Source organism: Vicugna pacos, chromosome 5 (genome assembly GCF_048564905.1).
Source record: "Vicugna pacos chromosome 5, VicPac4, whole genome shotgun sequence".
NCBI classification, from domain to species: domain Eukaryota; kingdom Metazoa; phylum Chordata; class Mammalia; order Artiodactyla; family Camelidae; genus Vicugna; species Vicugna pacos.
Window position 1 is genome coordinate 31,302,368 of NC_132991.1, and position 25,397 is coordinate 31,327,764.

At 34.0% G+C, this 25,397-nt stretch overlaps 1 protein-coding gene and 1 long non-coding RNA gene across 5 annotated transcripts in view; one reads left to right on the plus strand and one right to left on the minus strand.

The window, feature by feature from the left end:
- The window catches only part of GALNT13 (polypeptide N-acetylgalactosaminyltransferase 13), a 457,095-nt gene extending 441,879 nt beyond the window's left edge, over nt 1-15,216 (plus strand). For 2 of the 4 annotated variants that reach the window (XM_072960978.1, XM_072960979.1), the window contains exons 12-13: nt 3,160-3,294; nt 14,839-15,216. In XM_072960978.1, the coding sequence (XP_072817079.1) occupies nt 3,160-3,294; nt 14,839-14,979 (276 nt within the window). In that variant the 3' untranslated portion in view covers nt 14,980-15,216. Of the gene's footprint in view, nt 1-3,159; nt 3,295-11,112; nt 11,454-14,838 lie in introns of those variants that run through there. The other 2 variants (XM_072960976.1, XM_072960977.1) reach the window with 1 other exon arrangement.
- On the minus strand, nt 3,540-14,923 carry LOC140696367 (uncharacterized). The gene is made up of 3 exons (XR_012072586.1): nt 14,847-14,923; nt 6,132-6,217; nt 3,540-3,606 (listed from the first exon to the last, which is right to left on the minus strand). It is a non-coding gene; the product is annotated as an uncharacterized lncRNA (long non-coding RNA).
- Nucleotides 15,217-25,397: the final 10,181 nt, after the last annotated feature.

A 25,397-nucleotide genomic window follows, 5' to 3' on the forward strand; every position in this document is an offset into this window, starting at 1 on the left:
TCTGGCAAGGTGGGGGAACCCTGTAACTTTAGTGACCTAGGTTTCTTCATCTGGAAAGTGAGGCGGCTGGCGTAGAGTGACATATAGAATCCGTTCAAACTGTGAACTTTTATAGTAAATACTGTCCTGAGGAGCTCAACAGGAAAAGTAATTTATAAATTCACAAGTACATCCAGGGAAATCACAACCTGTATAAGTAATGAGGCTGAATCAGATACACTTGTGAGCCTTTTAAATACACACATATCTTTTGGCAAATTACTTCACCTAAGGATAAAAGGAAGGAAACCCTGTGTCAAGACAGAGCCAGCAGAGGGCGTTTAGTTCCCTAGCCTCTTGCTGAAGGAGGCGTGGTCCAGGTCCCAGTAACACAGCACATAGTGTCCTTGGCTTCCAGCATGCACGCCTCCAACAAGGTTTTGTGAAAGGCTGCTTACGCTGCTTGCAGTTTTTCAAAGGGGTAAAAGATACAAGAGTATTTTTAAAGAAACAACTATGCAACATTAGGATTTTAAGGATGATACAATTTTAAAAAGAATATATTGACACGTTCTTTCATTGTGTGAAAGCACTAATTTAATGCAGAATATTTTGGATAATTCTCACACAGTCCTTAAAATATGTTTAAATGTTATTTTAGGTTTAGATATTCGAAGAATCATAAAATGCCTTTGGACATACTTCCCAAAAATAAAAATCCAGAGCAAACTATATGCATGTGGGCTATAATGAAAAAGCTTACCTTCTCTGAAAACAATATTAAGATTGAAAGGAATTGAAACTGGAATTGGCTATCATCTTTTAGATATGTGGAGTTACTCCTAAACTCTTTTGAGTGCATCAATTCAGATACAGAAATCAATCTGACCACAATGAAGTATACATAAAAGCAAATAAATCGTCTAATCACAGTAAAGAAGCACTTTATGAAGATATATTTAAATAAAAAATGATTATGAAAACTATTGCTCTGATGCTTTTGGAAAATACAGCTGGATGTTACGATTTTAAGCCCAGACACCGAGATGCAATCAAATAGATCTGAAATCTAAAGTCCAACTTCCCTTTCCAAAGTTTGCAATGACAGTTTGGAAAACTGATTCCATGACTCTTAAATGCTTCAACCAGCACAAGGAATAAAAGGAAATGTATTAGTTTTCTCAGACTGCTGTAACAAACCATCACAAACTGGATGGCTTAAAACAACAGAGATGTATTGCCTCTCAGTTCTCGAGCCTGGAGGTCTGAAATCAAGGTGTCAGAAGAGGCACTTTCTTTCTGAAACCTATAAGGGAGAATTATTCCTTGCTTCTATCTTCCAGTGTTTGCCAGCAATCCCCATGGCTTGCAGATGCATCAGTTAATTTTTTTTTTCAATTGTAAGGTTCAAATAAAGATAATGTCATATATGTATATATAGGCTCAGGCTGTATTCTACAAATATCTTTCTTAAATATAATGTAAATTACTTAAGATATCTACTAGTTGACCCCAAAATGAATCAAAATAGAAACTGAGGAACAAAGAATGCTTTGTGGACTGCTCTACAGAACTGGCAACAATTTAAGTTGCCAAACTATCATGAGAGGCCTCAAAGAATTATTGCTCAGGCCATGATTATACTAATTCTGTAAAATTAATGGTGAATATGGATGCTTTGGTGTCTCCCTTTACATTAGCATCTGTGTACAACTAAAAGCACGCCACTTCCAAGTGAAAATTATCCCTCACATAGAAATAATTTCATAATGGGCAAAAGAAATTTTTCAGAAATGACCCTCCCTTAGATTAAGGTATGCTAACCAGATTCATTTATTTAATCAAATGTTTGGAATTGTATTTAAAAATTACTAACCATGTTTGGGAAAGATACAAATACTTCTCTTTGATGGATGTTGCCTTTATTCTTCTTCTGATTACTCATTTTTCCATGAGAAGTATGTACGTTAAAAAGTGTCAAAGATAGGAAATTTTTTTCCGAATTCCATACCTGAAGTCTACAATATATTTTAAATAGTTCAAGTAAATGGACTTTATATCCTTCTCAAGTTTTTATATGGTTAAGCAGAATGTATAACCTTTGTGAAAATTTTCATTTTACGATGTTAGCTTACGAGGGTACTTGGGTTCCATCAATCACTGACTGCATCTTCCTCTCACCACTGCTTGTGACTGTCCTAGAAGCCCTGTGTAGCAGTGCTGTACAGGCAACCGTTTTAAGACTAACTTGTTCAGCTTAAAGACTATGACTCTGAGTTTATAAGTGATTTGTAGAGCTGAGTTCCTGAGATTTCATCAGACTGCTTTGGGAAACAAAAAGACCCCGAGATGAATTTCCTTGCCGTACTTCCTCTTGACATTACAGAGAGAAAAAAAAAAAAAAGACCCACAGACTACCAAAGCATGCTTATCATGATTCACAGAAGAAAACAACTTGTATAATCATGGACTTAATAACCTTCATGAAACTTTAATGTTATAACAAATTATTCACACTAGGAACAAAATAATAGAGATTATTATAGTATCAGTTTGAGTTAGCTAACAATGAGTCTACTATCCACCTTGGCATTTCTTGGATATTTTGAGAAGAATTATAGTCAAGCCCAGCCAAAACCACATGAGAGAGAAGCGTAACGCTTGCCTTTAATGAGATCGCTAAAGATCATTCGACAACTTTCAGAAACCTGCTGACATTATTTAATAAAATTTATATGATGTACTTATGTTATGGAAAGAAAGAGGATGAAAAACATCATTGTCTCTAGAGTTGGGGAATTGGTCATGTGGTGGTGGGAACAGGGACTTCTCTTTACGGAACTCCATGAAATTTACAAACTGTATTTTACTGAACCTGTTGTGTGAGCTTTATGAGGCAAGTATAGTACAGGAAATGCAGTACAAATAATATGCATTTAATAATTTAGTTGGTAAGTTGAGGCTTCACAAAAACCTCCTAAAGCAGATGACACTGTCTCGATTTTGCAACTGAGAAAAAGGACGCAGAGAGATGAACTAGCTTTCTCAAGATCACACAGCAGAGATCATTTGAAAACACAAGTTTATCTGATATGAAAGCTTCCACAGATAAATCTGCTATACTGTGACTTTTTGTTTTTAAGAAGTTACTATTTTATTAGCTGAATTTTTTATTTTCAGGTATTTTCTTATACTGCTGACAAAGAAATCCGAACCGATGACTTGTGCTTGGACGTTTCTAGACTCAATGGACCTGTAATCATGTTAAAATGCCACCATATGAGAGGAAATCAGTTATGGGAGTATGATGCTGAGGTAGGGTATCCTCTTAATTTATTTCTTATTTGATGCTTAGACTCACTTATGCATTTCAAATACATTTAAATCCTAAGCTATTTTTTCTCTGCAATGAAAGAACTGTATTTTCAAGCATGCATGCTCATTTCTGAGAGCATTGGGACAGTATATCACATAAATAAGTTTTTTGCCAAACTAGTCCATTAGTATGAAACATGAATAAGGAAAATACAGTCAATTTTATGTGCTTGAAATTTGTTCTCACCATGTACTCGCTCAACATAAATTAGGCAATGGGCCAGCCATGCTCATCTGAGAAGTATGTCCATCCTGTGTGAAGATGTGCATACAGGAAAGTATCAGTAATATTTTCAAATTTTCAAATATAAAATTGTAAACTGTTGTGATCTGTGATACTTATGCTTCTCAATTTAAAGGAAAAAAGAAAAAAGCCCACAAGATTAGCATGGATATCCTTCATATCAGTAAATACTTCATAGATCAATAAATTAATTAGGTACATAATCAATTAAGGAGTATCTTCCCAATATAGCACAATTTGTTTTCTGATAGGAGAGAGGGACAAAAAACAATAAAGTTGTTGTTGGGAATTTATAGCTGGGCAGTGTGTAAAAACCAGATCAACCATCAGATGGAGCTAATAAAAAAGAAATATTTCCCTCTGCATAAAGAAGCTGCCTTGAAACAACTGCATTTCTTTCCTTTCTCTCTGCTTAGCAAAATGGATTGGTCACCTGGTTTACGTTTTCCACATGATTAAATGGTTGGTGACTTATTTAGGGATGAGAAATAAACTTTATTCTTAGAAAATAAGTAATTCAGTAGAGGTAAATGCATTTCACAAATGCAGTGTTCTCTGCAAGCCTAAAATACTCTGCAAGAGGAACATTTTAGAAACCAGTCTACAAAGTTGTTGGTATTACTGGTATCTTAACAAAGTCTTCTTCTTTAAATACTTTTCAGATGTCACTTTAATTTGCATGATGTTGTAGTTTCTTAAGTGGAATATCAGGAAAACTTACTGAATTCTTTTGTGATTTGAAACTGGTTGTGTAGGGTTAAAATTGGGCTCTAAAATTTATACAACATTACCAGGCTCCCAGGGCACGAAGTACTTTTCTTCCAGGACATTATTAAAGACAAGCACACTGGACCCTTCCTATATTGCACCAGTGTGTTCCAATCGGATTCTTTTGTCTTCTTAATATCTTATTCATCTTTGTCTGACCACCATGTTCTTCTCTTCAACTGTTATTATCCATCACCCCCATTTAAGCCTCCAGATGGATGCTGATTCCTTCAATAATATACGTGGGTGACCCTGGACCCTGAGCTCCCTACCTCTTTCGTGAGGAAAAATACAGATACATGTAGAGATAAAGGAGAAAGCCCACAAGTTTTTCAGTAAAACTTTCTGTTGTTGCTGTCATTACTCTTTAGTTTTCACTAAGAACCAGGACTTTACTGGGCTTGTGCTAAAAAACAAAGAAATCTAGCATATATTAAAAGGAAAGGGGAATGAGTATATGTTTTATAACATAAAATAGTGTTGATTTTCAGAATATGTCTACTCTTTAAATTTTTCTGTAATTTTTGAGTGGACAATGACTTCTGTAGTCATAATTCAAATTACTTCATACTTGAAAAAACTATCATTGGTAATTAGGTGTATATTTGTTCATATTTTTATCAGTCAGTAGCAAGATTATTGAATATTAAGGGATGTTGAAAGAAAAGTGAAAAAAAAATAAATAGCTCCAGCTAAGACAAAGAAATGTTTTTCATAAATTTACTATTTGGGGATGACTAGTAGTTATCTATTGCAGTATCTGTAGAGCATTGCAGTATTTTGTGTCATGTAAACTTTGTTTCTAAAACACACACCAAAAGTTTATAATATGCCATAAATATTGAAAAAAGTCTATTTTTAAATAATCCAATCATCTTGATAACTATGTTAACAGTTTAATTCACTCACCTACATGTTTATGTTCTCAAAATTAAATTGTGATGTTCAACTTGTATAACTTTAAAATTTTAAATCATAATGTAGTTTTTTTGCCAAATTAAAAAATGTATAAATCAGAATGTAGAGGAGACACATAATAGAACAATAGGAGAAATAACACACTGCCTTTCTGGAAATTTCAGCTTTGAAGAAAACACTGATTTTATTTGTGAAGAAGTCAGGAAAAAAAAAAGAGATGATTTTTTTTAAATGAAATTGAAATATAGTATTTATTTTTTATAATTACCTTTTCTTTAAGTTTTAGATTTGTGATCACTTTAGTCTACAGAATTGCTACCCACAGTGTGATTCTAGGACTCGTAATGTCACCTGGGAACTTGTTAGAAGTTAGGAATCTGAGAAACCACCCTAGACACACTAAATCAGAGTGTATTTTTTAACAAAATCCCTAGGGTATTTACATACACTTTAGAGTTTGAGAAGGACAGATCTAGATAGTGGCCAGACATCTGCTTATCTTCTTTAGTCTTTTTATACGCACTGTTGAAAAGTACTGCAAAGTTAGGAAAAAGCATACATATATTTCGGAAAATGACAAGGCTGCCAGGAGACATGGGGGAGGGAAACGGAGCAAAAGAATGAGACGTGCTGAGATGGGAAATGGGAGTAACTGCCAAGCAGCTCTAGGTTCGTATTCCAACCAGTGGAAAGTCGACGGCTGCCACCTGCCATTGCTTTAATTCAGTTCTTTATCTATGGCTATCAAGGACAAATGTATTCTTCTTTGACAAACCTCTGAGGTGGTGAACTTCCAAAGCAGAATGAAACTTGGTGGAGTTCAGAGAATTACAGAGCTGAAACTTACCTTAAAGTTCTCTCCTTTTAGCCTTTATCAGGAGGAAGCTACAGCACAAAGATCACACCGCCAGCAGCTGAGGCAGGATTTAGGTCCTAATAAAGTAATCAAAGAAAGCTAGTTATCAGTACAATTGTGAGTCTCACAGTGGCAACAGCTGAAATAGTCCATCACCTTATCTCCCATAGTCCTTTCAATCTTAAAAAAGCAAGTCATAAATAGGATCACAAATGTCTGTACATACAGAGAAAAATTGAAACAGTATCATAAAGCCTCAAAACTGGAGTCTATCTGGCTGCTTTGGTTTGTTTTCTTCTTAGGTGGTTAGGAGAGGGGAAGAGAAGGCAATGAAGTTTACCGAGTGTCTATAATTATACATATTTTCTCATTCAAGAATCTATTTTCTTACAATAATCCTATAGGATAATATTATTATTTGTATTTTTCATATCAGTAAAGCAAAGCTTAGAGTGTTTAAATTCCTTGTCTAGGTTTGTACACCCCAGGTTTCTGGCACTAAATCCAGCAATCTTTCCACTACACTACATTGCTTCCTGAGGTCACTGAAACACTAGAAACAATTAGATGCTTTCAAATGATGATTAATGATCTGATTAGCTAAGTGTACAGTACTACATATGAAAGAAATTGTTAAATACTGTTGATTTTTCAGTACCAAATTTTATTCACAAAGAATTTCTCCTTTCCTTAATAATTGGAAAGATATTCTGCAATATATAAAGCCTATTTAGATAAACAGGCATTCATGAAACCACTTTGTCAGTATGGTCTAATTGCTTAGAAACTTTAGCAATATATATTTGCAATATGATTAATTAATATCTAATTGCTTCACCTTTTATTTGAATGAAACTAAGCACATGGCAATAAATACATGTCTTTGGTCAACTTTGATTTGAAATATGGAGTTTTCCACTTTCTTAATTAACACTAAGTATTTCTTAAATAACACAATCATGAATGTAATTCAGTATCACTTTGTACCTGGCCAAACATGTTCAATCTAGGGGCAATCTGAGCATCGTTAGCAACTCTGAAGATCCCCACCTGGTCTAGAAACTCCTGAATAAAATACCTGAATATTTTGGTGCTATGAAAGCCTACTGCCACAAAGTTAAAACAAAAGAAAAAAATCCCTAAATTTCATCTCACTGAAACAGTTTTAATATTATTTTTATAAAGATCTGTCATCCATCCATTCTCTTCAAATTTTCTTATATTATTCTATTTCATTGTAATTGTGTTCCAATCCATTTGACATTTACATTCTACTGCAATAAGTGCACATAATGACATTTCCTTTTGAACATCCAGGCAGCTACATACAGTGTGAGAATCTAATTTTAGAACAGAACACTTATGCTCAACAAACACTATGTAACAAAGAAAAAAAAGGAAGCAAAATATGATGCTAAAAATAAGTCTTGTTTTTCATGTGACTGAGCAAGTTGACTGAGAAAATACTTGCTGTGAATTTGATATCCATCTGTATCAAATGTTTGCCAAAATCACAATATCAGAAATTTTTTTCAGTAGGTAAAATATGTAGGATTGATATTTACTGAGATCATAGAAGCTTATATTTAGACTTTATTTAATGCTTCCTCTTTTATTTACCTTTATCAGAAAGCAGGTAAATGGGAATATAATTTTAAGGTAAGTCATCTATAACTGCCAACCCAGCCATTTCCCTGTGTAGCATTCCTAATAAAAATAGAGGCTCAATTTACCTTTTGAAGGCTGTATATATTAGACAAGTATTACCTTTCCATAGTCACAGTGACCCATAGCCGTGATACCGTATCAAGTAGCAAATAGAAATTTTAATAGTTTAGTATTGCATTTTTAGTTTTTGCTTGTTAAACATTTACACTTTTTTTTTTAGAATACTCATTTTCTGTTCTAACAAACACACAGATCATCTTGTCAGGAGCTCACACTTAATATTTTAAATAAAGACTTACTTGTATTAATTTTTAAATAATTGTTATTTGGTACTTGATCAGTAGGAGAAATCCTTTTGCCTTGGATATTAAATATCCGTAATAGTCCAAATTGAGGCTTACTTTGTTTATCATTATATGCAAAAGTAATTTATTGAGTTTTATTTTAAACTTTTAGTACGGCATCTTTTAAACTGAGACCTGTATGATTGGTTCTTCAATCAGCCATGCAGTCACTTCTATTTATTCATTTTAATATCAAATATTTTACCTAGTGCTTTTTAATCCAAAAGTGCAGAGGTATGATCTAATTTTATAATTTCATGATTCTTATTATGTCACGAAAATTGTTTCTGTAGCCTGATTCTGGTTGGCTTTCAGTAGTAATTGTATCTTTAAAAGGGTAGATTTAGGGATATTCCATGACACATTTTGTCTTAGCAAAATATACAAATATGTTTGAAGGCAGGAATTATTAATTTTTTCTTATGCATCTTAAAATAGTATGATTAAAATTTTGTAAATCCCCCTAATACTTTATACTTCAGTGGAGAAAAATTAAGTAATGGTATATTATAATAAAAAATGAATACTAACTTTGGGTCCATATTACTCTGTTTCCTAGTCAGTATTTTAAATAATGCTATAGGAAATGATATTTGGCAGTATGCTGCATGTCAGCCTGTATGCCACATTGCCTTCAAAATTGAGTTAACATGACAGTTCCTAAAGTTGTGAGAGGCATTTGTAACAAATATGACAAAGGGCGGGTATGCTTAAAAAAGGGCAGTTAAAAGAAAAAAAGTAATCCAGTATAAAAATATTCAGCATAGGAGACATAGAAATTAGCCAATAAAAATTAAAAAAACTATCCAAAATAAGTAAATAAAAAATCATTTCATATATGCTCTTTTATCCATTTATTTATTTATCCTGTCCATATGTTAAGAAATGTTTTTAGTGGCAACACACAATACTGGTGTAGATGCAGTGACATTGACACTAAAACAGTAATCTGGTATATAATAAGCCCAAGAAAACTGCTACTGCTATTATTGCAAAATAATTATTATAGTTTTTAAAATTTTGCTAATATGTATTAAAATGTTCATACATTTTGACCTTGTGAGTTCACTTCTAAGAATTATCTCTAAAGAAATGATTATAGATTTGGAGAGAGATGTTCAGAAATATTTCTCACAGCATTATTTATAATAGTGCCAAATTAGATATCCCCACCAATGAAAAAGTTAAATGACTTTTGGCAAATCTACTTTGTAGAAATTGTTTATTTTTTATGTTTTTAGAATATTTAATTATAGAATGATGCCCACAATATAAACTGAAGGATATTTAACTGGATGACCTCAATTGCATATTTGCATAAATGATAAAAATTACTAGAAAACAAATAAAATATTAATAGTGGGTTTCTCTTCTGGAGAGAATACTCAGAAAAAAGTTAACAATCCTATTTTTCTCAAACAAATGAAAACACTAAGTGTTTTAGTGGTTTTTGTTTTTTAATGAAAAATAATTTTGTATCTCAATGGAGTTGTTTCAGATTTCTAAAAAACCATAAATCAGAAGAAATTAGAAGTATCTGGAGTGAAATTTCTTTGAATTTTTTTCATTGTCATTCATGTAATAAATATTCTGGGGCAAAATATTACAAGTATATTTTTTATGGAAAAATTTATACTGCATTCATATTCTGGAGTTACATTTCCTGAGTATAAGTAAAATCAAGTTTTATTTTTGTTTTAAACCAAGGAAAATTTTATAATTCATTTTTCTTTTTAATAACACATGAAATTCATAATCACTAACACCTGGGGCTTTAACATGACATTTACCAAAAAAAAAGTTCACTGCAAAAAAAATGACTAAGGGTAGAGGATTATCAAGGCTAAAAATTTAAAACAGTATACACAGGAAATTCAAGTTTGAGTTTACAAAAAAGAACCCAAAAAACTAGTCCCCTTAACAAATCAACTATATAGTGAACATTATCAATTCACAAATAAAATTGATTACATATGATAATGTTACCTTTCTTATCTTGTAATCATTTATCTATCATTTGACTATAGAACATAAGTCTTTGAAATGGAAAATCCAATGATTTGTATCCATTAAGCTGCTCAAGAGATGTGGTTTAATTTTATCCTAATTTATTTTCTTCATTGGCCTTTCACTAAGTATTTCAATCAACAAACTGTAGAGTGCCTCCTGGGAGCAGGCACTGAGCTGGACGATGGAGGTAGTCATCGTCCCTGGCCTTCCTGGAGCTTATGTTCCTGTGGAGGAAACAGATGGAAAACAAGAAAGAGGCAAATAAACTAATCACAAATTTTGTTTGGAGAATTAGGACAAATTAAGAGCCCAAATGGAGTTCATCGTTTTTGGGTTTTTTTGCTCTCTTCATGAACTTCCTAAATGACATTTAGATGAGTGTAGCAATGCGTATGTGGAACATTTTTAATGCCACCAGGTTAGCCCTGTGAAAACATGGTGGAAACAATCTGAGTACCATACTGTACCACGTAAAGCAAAGCCTGAAAGCTAAATTCTCTCTCGGATTCTTCCCTGGCGTGCACTCAGGTGTAGGGCAAAGGAATGAAGAATCCAAAGACTGTAACTGAAAACTCCCTGGACTAATCAATGATTTTGAATAGGCACTCACAAAATAATTCATTTCATGCTAAGCGCATTTTATTACTAAAATGAACACTATATTATCAATAGCCTTTTCTATCCAAAATAACTCTTTGCCAAAAATGTTTCATCATTTGATCTCAAGCTCTTCTCCATATTCTCAATCTTATCTTCATTTACTCCTACTGAAAACAGTTGACATGAAAGCCAGCTAACGGGATGTGGCTCACAGCTCTGTGGATGCAATTATTGTGACGTGTGCTTTCCCTGCTTATCCAGTAGAAATTGTATGTTGCCGAGAATGATTGATTTATTACTGCCTTTGTACTTGATTTTGTCATTATTCATTATTATTTTTTGTCAAACAGACCCACACTCTTCTTCACATAATCACCCAGTCCTGTCTCTCAGTAAGCAAAGTAACTGATGGCTCCCTACAGCCCACTGTGGAAATATGTAATGATAGCCTTTTGCAAAAATGGCTACTAAGGAACTATACAAGAATGGAAATTTTTAGAAACATTTTTAAGAATTCTACTGATTACTTTCTCTAATAATTTTGGTGGTTTGTGTTGCAGACTTTAGCAGTTTTATTTTTGTGTTTTTGTTTTGTTCTGTTATTGAAATCTAGCAACTTCTTTAAAATGTGGTTAAAAAACTTTATGTGCTATTTCTCCATGGAGTTATTTTTATGTCTTTTACTTCTTAGCTGCTCATTAATTTGGAGGCTGTATATATTAAGAGGTGTTTGTTATTATACATTAATAGGTATGTTCCAGGTTTTTTTCTTTATTTCAAATATAATACATGCTTAAATATAATTGATGGAGTACATTATGACGTATTAGCTCTTTTGAGGCTAAGTATAACCATGTCTATATGGCAATAGATTTTGCACTAGAGCTGAAAAAATCAATAAAAAACCAACATAGCCAAAAAATTGATTGTTCTTGGAACACTGAAATTATTAAATTTTGTTAATTTTTATTCAGATACTTTGTGCAGACATAACATACCCTTCTAGAATTTATTATTTTAACCTAATACTTAAAGCAAATGCATTATTGAAGACTAAGATGTAATTTTCAATAACTTCATGTAGTAAATCATTTCTAAGCATTTCTTTGTGGTTGTTTAAGTTATATAATTATTATAATAATAAAAACTTTTAAAAATTGTACCTTCATCTCTGACTTGTATGATTTGTGACTATCTTCTTAGTAGGCAATGAAATGAATCATTATTCAGTTCAAGTCAAAAAACTGGTATGGAATTCTTGTAAAGAGTGCAAATAAGAACATGTCCTAGTTCTTGATCTTAAGGGTTTATTGTCCTGTAAATAAAGGCTATTACGTTGTCCAGTACCTCACTATGAGAACACAATGGGAAGTTAAGGAGTTACACTGGTTCAGATAAATCAGTTAAAGGTTAGTAGAAGACACAGTTGAGCTTGGAATGCTTGTGATAAGGCTGGGAATGGAAGTAGGGGAGGAGAGGAGGGAAGGGGTGTTGTTTGGATTAGACCCACAGTCAAAACAAGGGCAATCCAAACGTGCGTCTGGACCTTTTGTACAAAGAGAACTTGTATACAAGGCAATTTGCATATATTTTCTTTGTTTTCAAAGGAACTATACGTGGTAGGTACAGTGCCCACCAAGTTGCCTTCTCAGACTTAACTATTTAGTTTCACAAGTCTTCTTATAGACTCTAGCACAGAAGCCACAGCTTACTTCTCTCAGAATTTGCAGCAGCTCCCCCAGTGGTTCACACAAACTCATGGGAGCTAGTTTCTCCACAGGTGACAGCCCTGTGCAAGAGGACGAGAGCCACATAAGGCGGGTGGGGAAACGATCCTGGCTTAATAGCCTTATGCCTCAAAGGAGACAGTATCTCTGTGACAACTCTGTAGGCATAGCTCTCGTAACCCCGGGGAACATGCACAATTACAAGTCTTTGCACTTAAAGAAGCCCAGACTTTGGCTTCCTATTAGGTATTATAATACAGTTTATCAGATGCAGATGCAGTTAATCAGAGGTCATTTTTACTATAAGTAATGTTGCCCATAAACATAATTAACATTTTCACCCATATCAGGTTGGCAAGGGATCAGAGTTAGATAGTTGACGGAAAGTCAAATTTTTTAAGCAGTAGAAGAAACAGCATATTAAGTATTAGTATAACTAAGCATTTTCTGGGGAAAAAAAGAATCTAGGTCCTCAGAATGATTTGGTAGCTTGCCCAAATTTTCACAGCTAGTAACTTGGGGAACAGAAATTCACACTTAGGGCTATCAGACCCTAAAATGATCTTTGTACTCCACTACACTGAAGAGGAATTTTCTTTGGCTAGTTGTTCTTATCAGCAGTGACTTTTGACTATTAATGAATTCCTTCAAATAAAATATTTATGCATTTTTTAGAAAGAACAATACTTACTAGTTTTTTTTAATTATCACTATATATGTAGTTGACAACATATTCAATCTAGTCCTTAAAGTCATATACATTTAAAAAAAAAGGATCTAATAGAAGCAAACAAGGGTAAGTGACTTTTTGGGGGAAAAGGACATATATACACAAAGGATCTCAGGTATGTAACAAAAATGAAGACTGTTTTATTGATTTTAACTAGAATTTTCTAGAAAAAATGTCTTTGTTTTATTTTGTGTCTTTTTTCAAGTTGGCTATTGGTTCATAAGCCAAGAACATAATTTCTGGCATCATGAGTATAAATCAACTATCTTTTTGCCTATCTTTGGCCATTTCTTCTTTCATCCATTTTTTTGGTATAAATGGCTTGATTCCAAACATTGAAAAGAACAATAGCAAAGGCCTCAATCTTGAAATCTTCACATCTAATAGCCTTGCTCTTTTAATTTCCTGTTTGTTGTGTATTAAGCATCCTCTACCACAAGCCTGTTTTCCATTCTTTTCTCAGTACAGTGCAGTCCAGGGTGTTTGTAGTCCTAATCCAAAAAATTTACAATTGTCTAGGCAGTGTTTCTCCACCATTTTTTTGCATGCCTCCTACATTTTTTAATCTTCCACCTTTCAATATAATATCAAGCTCTCCCCCAAAAAGTATTTGTCTACCATTAATTTTGGTAATTTGCAACAAAAGTATATGCCATGCTTTTTTCAAGATATATCTCTAAATCACCTCCCATATTCAAATACTTCTCTTCTGGTTGGGGAGTTTTTCATATAGTATGATTCTAAGCATTGCTCATGAAATTGAGCAGAACTGTGTATAATAATGTATATAATTAGTGCATAAATTAGTATGTAAAAGAATGTGGACTTAAAATGTATATCTGAAAAGTCCAAAAATATGATTTCAAAATGTAAATGTGAACTCAAGAGAGAAGACATGTAATGACTGGTTAACCTGATGCAATTATTGGAATTAAATTTCAGCATTTGGGTACTGAGAAATACTAACTCATGAATATTGTTATTATGAAAAATATATATAGGTTTAGTATTTTAAAGTGTATGTCCATCACATCTCTGTTTTTATTTGATGTTGGTATTTTTTAAGATCCTTAAAAATGCAAACCAAATATAAGCACGCTATCAAGACACATCTTTGTTGCTATGATAATCACTCTTCTACAATGAATGTCTCAAAGTTACAGATACTATGGCCTGTTTAGTATTTTGGAACGGGAATATCTCTAGCAGTTTTGTTCATTTGGGTCACAGCTGTTCGCATGTTTATGAAGAAGTTACTGAATAACACATGTCTAAGAAAGCTAAGATGCTGTGAAAGCTTGTTAATATTAGTACTCCTCAACAGAACTCTACGCTCGTAAGTGGGCTTTTTGCAAGAGAGACTGAATTCTTGGCAATGCATGATAAATGTCAGCCAATTTCTTTAATCATTTGCAAATAAAGGTGTATTAGACAATAATGAAACCACAACAGTGAAAGATGTATAATTAATTCAGAGCCACCTGTGCACACAGTTCCTTTTACAAACATATCACAATGTTTATACTAAAAAAAACAATTTTTTAAGAGCAGATGTAATCTGTGTGCTAGTGGCATTTAAGATAAAATATGTTGCACTGATTATTGGTTATCTTTTACAGAGACTCACCTTGAGACATGTTAACAGTAATCAGTGTCTCGATGAACCTTCTGAAGAAGACAAAATGGTGCCTACCATGCAGGACTGTAGTGGAAGCAGGTCTCAACAATGGTTGCTAAGGAACATGACTCTGGGGGCATGAAGACTGTTTCCCCCAAGCCATGAAAGTGTCTAAACTTATGTTTTTCCATTATTTCAATTAGGGAAAAAATATATTAACTTTGCTGAATTGAAAAGTTTTAAAATCCTTTTAGTATTCTAAAACACAGTTGTTTATAATTCATTTTTAGGAATGTTTGCTTATTTCCCTACTAAAATTTGTATCTGATTAAAAAGCACATAAAAAGAATAAGTAACAGCAAACTGTTATTAAACATCAGAACAACTTGAAAAACAAAGTGTGTTTACTTCTTAAAAACTCTTTATTGCCCTCATGTCACAGGATTAGTTTGGGGGCAAGGGTTATTTTTATTTTTCCTTGTCATAATGATTGAAAGAGAGACAATGTAACTGCCTTATAAAATAACTTCATTATATAATATTATCATTGTTTTATAAACTCTGTTACTACTGGACCTACATGGAAACATGTTGAATTTCTGTGTCAACAGCAAGACCACACATTGAATTATTTCTGAACAATGAATTCATTGTACAAAATCAGTTCTAAATTTTGTACCAGGAAAAAAATTAAGTTGTATATTGACATCTCATAGAGTTCTTATAAAAACATCATATTTAAAGAAAAAAGGAGGAGAATTTGAAAATTCAATTTAAAGTACATGAAGTCAAAAGAAACTAACTAGACATTGAAGGAAGCATGATGAAGCTAAAAATCGAAAACTGGAACATTTTAAAAGATTCTGTTTGGGCTGCAATCACTTCTAACACAGACTGGGTGTAATAGCTCCATCCCAGAGTTGATGTGGGAAACTCATCATAAATTATGGCTCAAGGAACACAATCACAATTAATCTACCTTCACAAGTTATTTTTCCATCTTAAAACACTTTGTTTTCAAAACACATGAGCAGAAGACATGAAAAGGAAGAAAAAAAATCTATTTGTGAAATTTGTGCTAATAAGTTTTAGTATTTAACATCATTTAAAATGCCTGTAACGTTGCTCTACATATGTATTTAATTCATTACAAATGCACTCAACAGCTAAGAGAAATTTGGGGTGGGGGTGAGGGGTGGATGGAAGAAGTAACTTCTAGAGTAGATGCCACAACTTTGGCACTCATCTTTTATTAAAAAGCTCTAATAGAAAATTTGTTTCAGTTTGATCGGATTGGCTACAGACAAACTCTCTCGCTCTCGCTCTCGCTCTCATAGACACACGCACACGCACACACACACGAGCACTACTTTGTAATGACAAAGAGGGCGCTTTCAAAAGATAGTGAAATCTTGTATGATCTTCCCAGCTAGTACTCCTTCCTTTCTGGCTTTAAACTAGTATAACTCAGAAAGAATTATACAACCTGGAGCATTTCAGGTTTACTCCTTAAAGTGTAGACATCCCTCATCTGGGAGTCGCTGGGAATCTGAATTTTTTACCATCTTTGAAATCCTCTGTGTTCAAAATAACATGGGCCGAAGACATGAGTCAAAGGGAAGATAAATCTGTCTGTGAAATTTGTGCTAATAAGTTTTACATTTATTTAAAATTGAGATTATAAGCAAAGTTTGAATGTCAGGACTTTTTTTTTTTTTCCTGAGGAGAGGATCCAGGAAGTCGTGACTCCCAAGAGCTAGTGAATCACTGCCTTCAGTTAGTTGATAGTGGCCTCACAAGTCAACTGAGGTCTGGCTTAACAATCACATTTTCCATGTTCACTCTCTTTTCTTCCCTCTTTTTCTCTTGTCCTGACTAAATATAATAAAATGTCCCTGCATGGTATTCTTCCTTGAACTTAAAAAGTTTAAACACTCAAGGACTCTTTCATACAATCTGCTTCACTTATAGATTTGCCAATCAAAATGCGTATGTTATCTAGAAAATAGTAAGTTTTTAAAAAATACAGCTACCCCATTGAAACTGAATTTGACACATTTCAGCAGCATTTTAAATATCTGAAAGTTCATTATGGTCGTAGCAGAAATACAGGAAATATGAAAGCTGCCTGAGTTTGAATGCCAATGAAAAATTTTCCAAGAATCTTCAGTTAGTTTCAGCTATTAGAATGTCTAACAAACGAAGACATAAAATATTACAAAACACCAAAAACCAATGACTAGTTCAATTTTCTTTTCAAAAATATTTATTGTATTAACACAGAAAATTGAAATCATGAGTGAATTCACAATGCATTCATCTTATACATTCCTTATCTATGGAGCTAGACTAATAGATATTTCAAATGACTTGAAACTTCCCCATCTGAGGTCTTTCCCATTGAAGTTAATGCCAACTCCAGCCTTCCAGATGCTCAGATCAAAAACCTAAAGTCAATTTTGACTCTTTTCTTTCTCTCTCAACTTTAATCCATCAGCAGATTCCCTTGATTCTATATTGGAAATATAACCAGACACCAAACACTTACCACCACATCCACTGTGTCACTATCTCTAACCTTTTTAATTGCAGTATGTGTATAATTTGGTTCTCTATAATTTCCCAACCTTTGCCCCAATTCATCTTTTTTCAGTATGACAGCCGCGGTCATTCTGAAACATAAATTTGATTGTTTCACTTCTCTGCTCACAATCCTCCAATGACTTCTCATATTTCTCCAACCATACTTCTTACAATGGTCCTCAAAATCTTTTATGAATGACATCCTTCTACTGGAAGGTGTGCATGTGTGCATACACACACAAGTACACACATTTCTGACTGTCCCTTACTTACTCTACTTTGGCTGCCAAGCAAATTTGTGTCTTAATGTTTTGCTCCCTTGCCCAACAGAGCTATCCTTCCTTTTCTTTAGGTCTCTGTTCAAATATCATCTCCTCAGTAAGGCAAGCCCTACTCCCTCCTGTCCTCCCTACCCCGTGTATATTCTCTGACGAACTGCAAATTTGCTTCTTTATTTTCTGTCAACAGTTCTCCCTCTTTACCCCTCTAACATCCCCATCACACACCCTAGAATGTAAGCTTCCTAAAAACCTGAGCTTTGTTAATTTTGTTCACTGTGGTATCCCCAATAGAGTTCTTGGTGCATAGTTAATATTCTTTAAACATTTCTTGAATTAATGAACTAAAAAATGTGTGTTAAAGTTGTTAAGTGCTACTGTGTTGTATCTTTTTATTGCACATTATTTTAAATTTTAAAGTCTAGTAATATATTTAGACAGGATTTGCATAACTGTCTTCAAATACAATTTTCTTCCTAATATTATTTGCATTCATGTATGGATTATACTTTGTTCTCTATGATAAAATATCCAGCTTTATGTAAATGAAACATGACATTTTATAAACATGCTGCTGTATTATGTAAGTTGTTCCATTAAGATAAAAAAATTTTATTTTTATTTCTTGGTTGTGTTCAATGGCCATTTGAAGGCCTAGATTTTGATTTCTAGAGGGAAGACATATTATTCTCTTAAAAATCACACGTATTTTCATGGTTTCACAGGAGCTAGCACTGAATTTATTTTCTAAATACAAGTCTATGAACAAAACATAACTGTAGAAACTTTGAAAGGACTTTACAGATGATCTTTTCTTAATTTACCTGTTTATAGGTAATATGCCCGAGGCCCAGATGTGTAATGTGGCTTGCCCGAAGATCATATAGCTGTCAGCAGTGCTGCCAGACTCATCATTGTTAATATAACCTGATACTGTCTTCAATTAAAAAGAACTCCAAAATACAAGAGGGCACAATAATGAGGAAAAAAATCTTGGTTAAACATTTTGTGATAAGTATATTGATTCTTTAGAGACATATAACTTCTCACGACCTTTTATACTTAAATAAGATTAGTTCTATAAAATACCACCACAGACAATAAAGATGTGCAGCAAAAATAAAGATATTAACAGGAAACAGCACGAGTACAGACCATTCTAGGATACTGGGTAATAGCCTCTTCTGCAGTAACTAGCGAAGCATCCTCTCCCCTCACTTCCATTTTCCTTACACTTAAGTTTAAGGTGAAAGTAAGACTGGCCTACAGCTTACACAGAGAACTAGACTATCTCCTGCTGTGACCACTGAGTCAGTGCCAGGTTATACAGCTCTAAAGACTGCAGGGTAATCAGCAGAGATCTCTAGGCTTCCCAGTAGAGCTCTGCAGACTGCAGCAAACACAACCCACAATTTCGATTTTGCCCTGATGCTTAGAAACAGCTTAGTAATAAAAAGGAAACAAAAAGAAAAGAGAGAAAAAAAAAACAGCAATAAAACAACAGGAAAAAGTTTACTGTTTTTATTTTTTGGTGGGAGGTTAAGCGCATAGCACAAATTGGTTCTGTAAAACTTAAAAATTTGGCTACCCCCCCACAATGTCTTCACCACTTGTGAAGTGATGATCTTTTCTGATCACAACTTTATTTCCATCATATTTATAGATGCTAAATTTAGTCTCAGAGGAGGCAATCTTGTATGCATTCTTAAGTTATAAAGTATGATAATTGAATAAATAGGAAGAATTTAGGAAATTCAAGATCTTAATGGATGTGTCATTGTCCACAATCTTTACACATTGCTGATATCTACAGATTTTGAATAAATGTCCAGTTCAGTTGGGTAGCAAAAATTCAGTTAGGACTTCAGACAGTCTGTGTTCCAGGAATCAGCCATTACCCACCATTTTCCCCATTTTTCCTCACTATCTCAAAATATGGAACGATAAAATCAGCCACTCTTCAGCTGGCACACAAACACATCTGGTGTGACTACACCGTGTTCAAACTGCTATTAAGTATAAGCTATTATATGAATTTAAGGTACTGAATGAACACCACCAATGTGTTTTAAATAGTTTATATAAATTTGTGTCCAACTTTCATTTTATATTCAATAAATTCTAAAGGCAATTTTAATTGTATGTATATATTTAAAAGAATCCTACTGAAATACTAATGATGCAGGGCAGTTTTTCTGTTAATGCCACTTCTATAATATTTGTATCATCATTATATAATTATCATTTTTGTTTTTGTTTTTAGCTAGGGAGAACAAATCACTTAATATTCTGTTTTTAATAAGTAAGGATGAAGATGGGAAATTAGATGATTAAAGCCATTTCTATAATGGTTAAAAATGAGATTTTCATCATGCTTTTAATTTGGGGTAAAAATGAACGTAAACTGTTCCTTAGTTTCAGTTGTACTTTCAGTTAAAAATAGCACAAGTAGGAAAAAAAGGACTCGATTTTGTGATGGGGGCAGAACTTTTGTTTTTTTGGTCAGTGTAGCCACAGCTAAGGAAAAATAATTTCAAAACTGTTTTAGACACACGCTTGGCACATAGTTCTTTAAGATTTATAAAAGTAGATTGTGCATAAAAAACTACACATTTTAAATATTGTAAGCATTACTAAATGGTAAAATTGTTCTTTTGCTATAAATCTCAATATTTATACATGTATATAGAATTTAAATGTATCAATTTAGTTTTCCTTTGCTATACATTGTCTTTTTACAAAATTTTTGTTAGCATTTCAAATAGACAAATAATTTCAGAGTTTTATGCTTATGTTCCATTTCATAAATTATTTAAATAAATAATTAAGTGCCTAAGGACCTCTTGGCAGTAAGAAAATAATGTGGTCCCAGTGCAATTTTGGCACCAAAAATACATAAAATAGAAACAGTGAAATGTGTATGATTTTTAAAATTTTATCAATTTTACTTATTTGAAATTAATTGATTTTTTTGTCTTTGTTTCATAAAAATGACTTGAAATAGAAAAGTTAAAATGCTTCCTATTATATGATTAAAATTACTTTTCAGAATACTATGCATCATCCCCAATTCCTTAATTCTTGTGCTGAAATCCTGAAAGACTGTCAGAGCTAGGAGGGGTGATGCAGAAGGATATACACATCCTAGTGAAGTGAATCCCCAGGTGATTCCTAGCCACATACAGAATCAAGGGTGAAAATAATATAAGATCATTTCATTTGCTAAGTTAAAAGAATGAAGGAAAGAAGAGAAGAAAGGGGGGAAAGAAAGGATTCTAATATTATCTATTTTCATAATTTTATTCTGAAGAAAACTAACCTAAAATATTGTATATCATGTTTGCATGATTCAGAAACTCATTGACTGGCAAACATGAATACCTCATTGGTTTTCCGAAACTTTTTCTATAACTGTCAGTATGAGTAAAGGATATTGTCTAGATTATTCGTCTTACATGTAAACGATCCCTTCTTGGCTTTCTGTAAGCTGGTGGGACTCCATATTACACCTACCTTCTTTCTGCTACATTATTTTCTGTTACTCTTGCCCAAGAGCACAGCCTTGTCTTTCAAGTGTTAACCAGGTTAACCTCAGGTTTTGATAGTTCTATAACTTACTATGTTTGGCTTTTCTTCAGCACCTGGATGAAACAAAATGTGAACCCTCACACTCCACAACTGCACTCTCCTGCCTCCTCTTCCGTCCCTGCTCCTCAGGCACCACTCAGTGGCCTCTCTGCTAATTCACTCTTTCTGACATAATGACTATTTTTTCCACACGAGAGGATATTAATTACCAATCTGCTTCAGCTATCATAAAAAGTTGGCAGTTGGCAGATAGAGTTGACTGAATTTCTGCTGACAAATGTCTCCACCAAGTTTGTGCAGTGAAAACCTAGATAAACACACACACATCTGTTTCACAGTTTTCTCTTTTGCTGGCACGTGAACTTAGTGTGGCCAGCACCCTTCACCTACCACGCAGTAACTCATACACGCAGAACCCCGGAGATCAACCCTGTCTAGATGATTGAGGTCAGAGCTGCAAACAGCCTTCACAAAGATTAATGGTGTCGATGCTTTCAGCTCCTGGGCTCCCAGCTTGATTTCTCTGTGTGCACTTGCAACTTTCTGACCTTCAGAGGATGATATGGAGTTAAGCTGCATATATAAAAGCCCTTCAAAGTTCTTCCTTCAATTATACGGATCCAACTGAGTGGTGAATCCATTTTTCTCACACACTTAGCTTTTGAAAACTGATTTCCATTAGCAGAATTAGAAACATTTGACTCAGCAGATCACCACATCTTCCTTTGGATATACTTTCTTCATTTTTTGGTCTTCCTCCTGCCTCACTGGTCAATTGTGTTCAGTTTCCTTTCTAGGCTCTCCTCCTTTCTCCCACCTCTTAGTATCGGAGAGCTCCAGGGTGCAGTCTTGGTTATCATCTCTATTTACATTCTTTCCCTGGGTGATCTCACCTAGAACCATGGATGTCAATACATCCTGCATGCTGCTAACTACCAAGTGTCTCTCCCCAAGTCAGAATCCTTTGAAGTACACCTGCCTATTCGGCATCTCTTTCTCAAACTTACTACATCCAAGACTTTACCATACAATCCATTCAGTCCAAAGAGATTTTCTATTCAGTGGATAGCAACTCCATTCTGCCAGTTGTTCAGTCTAGAAATCTTGGTGTCTTTGAATTCTCTTTCTCCATTAGAAAATCATCCTTCATGTGTAACTGAAAAATTGCACTCTACACTTGAATTTGACACAACATTGTAAAATGACTATAACTCAATAAACAAAATGTTAAAAAAAAAAAGAAAATCATCTTGATTCCACCTTCACAATATTTTCAACCACTTTTTAACACCTCCACAGCTACTACCCTGATCCACATCACCATCTGAATTACCACAGTAGTCTTCTGATTGGTTGCACCCTTGCCTCCTCCTCCTCCATGTCTATTCTCAACAGAGAACCAGAATGATGCTATCAAATGTAACCCAGTTATGTCTCTCCTCTACTTAAAATCCTCCAGGGGCTTCCTGTTTTGTATAGAGTAAAAGCCTACAAGGGACCTGCATGATCTGCCCCCTTCTAACTCTTACCTCCTTTCCTATCATGTTTCCCTTTATTCACTTCATCCCAGTCATTCTCCTTGCCACTTATTTTAACAAATTAGGTGTGCTCTCGGTTTAGGGCCTCTGCCTGGAATACTTGTTCCTAGATATGCTAACTCCCTCACCTTGATCACAACTTACATTCTCAATGGGATCCCCATGTACTATTTTTAATACTGTAGCCCACCTTTCATATCTCATCAAGATACACCGATCCATGACACCACTCTACCTTTTTTGTTCCATAGCCCTTATCACCCATTAACATACTGTCAAATTTACTTCTTTATTGTTTTTAATGCTTAATTACTAATTGCCTCCTTCTCTCCACCCTCCACTCCCACCAGGCACACACAACTTAAATATAAAATCCAGGAATCTCAATTACACTCTGATATCCAAAATAATGCATGACACATACTGGGCACTCAATAAATATTTTTTGAGTGTCAAATGAATTCCATCTTTTCTCCCTTCTACTGGTGTACTATTGTCCATGCCTGGGGTGAGAGGGAGGCAGAGAGAAAAGGACTTCAATATTTTTCCTTTCTTTTTATGTTGATACATTTTAACCTCTTCTTTATTTTTAAATGCCTCCTACTAATAAGATTACACTGTCTTCCTTTATTGCAGAACTATTAATTTTTAAGGGAATAGATGTATTTGGAACTTGAGACAACTCCATTATTACATAAGTAGTAGAGTAATTAAATTTGGTATGACTCAGATGGGCATTTTCCCTCTAATAGAAGCATGGTATTTTGTGATAGGATAATGGAATGTTAGGGTGACAAGGCAGCTGGAGATGTGATCAATCCCTGAATCACAGATTAACCTTATTTGTACACATGTATTGTTATTTCTCTCTAAGGTTTATTTCTAAAAACTAAATACTTGCTACTTATACATTTCTAAGGATATGCACATTGAAAGTGAATATATAGTACAAATTTATAAATTCCAAATTTTAAAAATACTGAAAATTAAATTCTCCCTGCTGTGTCCTTTGTTAGGGTCATCATTTACGTGCATGTCCCTGGAGCTGAAAAGAGAGATGGGCTTCTCCCACTTGTATTTCTCAAACCCAAAGTGGTGTCAACTTTCCACTTTGACATTCTCTTCTCTTTCACCTGCCATGGACAGAACCAGGAAATCTAACACCACAAAACTTTGGGCAAGAAGTAGAAGAGCCAGTGGTAGACTCCGAAGACCTATGGACAGTTGCTTGTAGCTGACAGGCATCTCAATATCACTTAAGCAGCAGAATAGCTATTTGTGCTTAGTTAACCACTAAGGTCAGTTTTATTTATTTTGAAATAGATTCTGATTTTTAATCCTATTATTAGAGCGTAGTAGGGAGAGTTGAAATTTAAAGTTGAGCGACTTCTGCTGCCATCCCATTGTGGCCATGTACCAGCTGAGCTGGCAAGCTTCCTAGTCCTTCTCGGCCAACGTGATCACTGAGGGCATTCCCTGAAGGGCGCTTTGAAGGGTTAGCAATGACTCAGGTAAAGTGCCTTTGGAAACAAAATGTAAGCTACCTAAGGGCAGATTTATGCTGTCTGTGACATGCTGAGTGTTGATTCCTTCATCTAGAAGAACAGCTGGTACAAAGGATGCTTTTGATGGATAAGAAATGTCCAGGCATCTTGTGTCTATCTTTTCCCTTATTTTCCCATCATGAATGGAAATCGCCATGTGCTTTGTACCATAATCAGATTAAAAAGCCCTGTGTTTATTCCTTTTGAGCCCACATTCAGTGGAGTAGGATTTAAACTAGAGCACCCTGAGACTGATAGCTTCTGGAACTTAGCTTTATGTAAGAAACTCTTTAGATCGGCTTCTCTGAAAAGTAGCACCTTAAATTTGCAGAGGTAAGCCCAGAATACAAACAATTTTGGCCATCCCTCAGTAGCTACTGTACTAACATAAAACTCTGTTTACAATAAGCTCTATTGATCATAAATTCGGGTTTTACAGATAAATATTTTAAACAATTTCCAAAGCTATTAGCGTTACTGCTGCTTTGTTTTTCAAAAGATGCAGTTAGCATCAAAGTTCAAATTAATGCACATGTGCCTATACAGGAGTCATACAAGTTACTTCAGACTTTAACAGCTGAAATTGCCTATGGCATTGCTCTTAAAATATTAATTATTATCAAGGATTCAAAATTGGATCATTTATTTTTCCCACAATGAATGATTTATTAGCGTATTTTCTAATACTTCTTTTAATGTTTTAACCCACTTACAGAGACAATTAGTCAGTCAGAACACTTACCTATAGGTGAATAATACATTTTAGGTAGTTTTTGTGCTTTGGAAACTCCTATTGGGTTTTGGTCAAATACTGGATTCTCTTATAAGAATAAAAGGTATTGATTTATAATACCCTGAATTTTGCTAGAAGGCTCAGTATAAAACCTTTTTCTATGCAAATAACTAATGGCAATGTGATGTGTGAGGATTTGCTATAGTGTAAGTTATGATTAAACATCAGTTATGACATGATTAGGTGTCTAATGTCATTATCAAAAAATTAAGAAAGATGAGGACAACCATTTATTT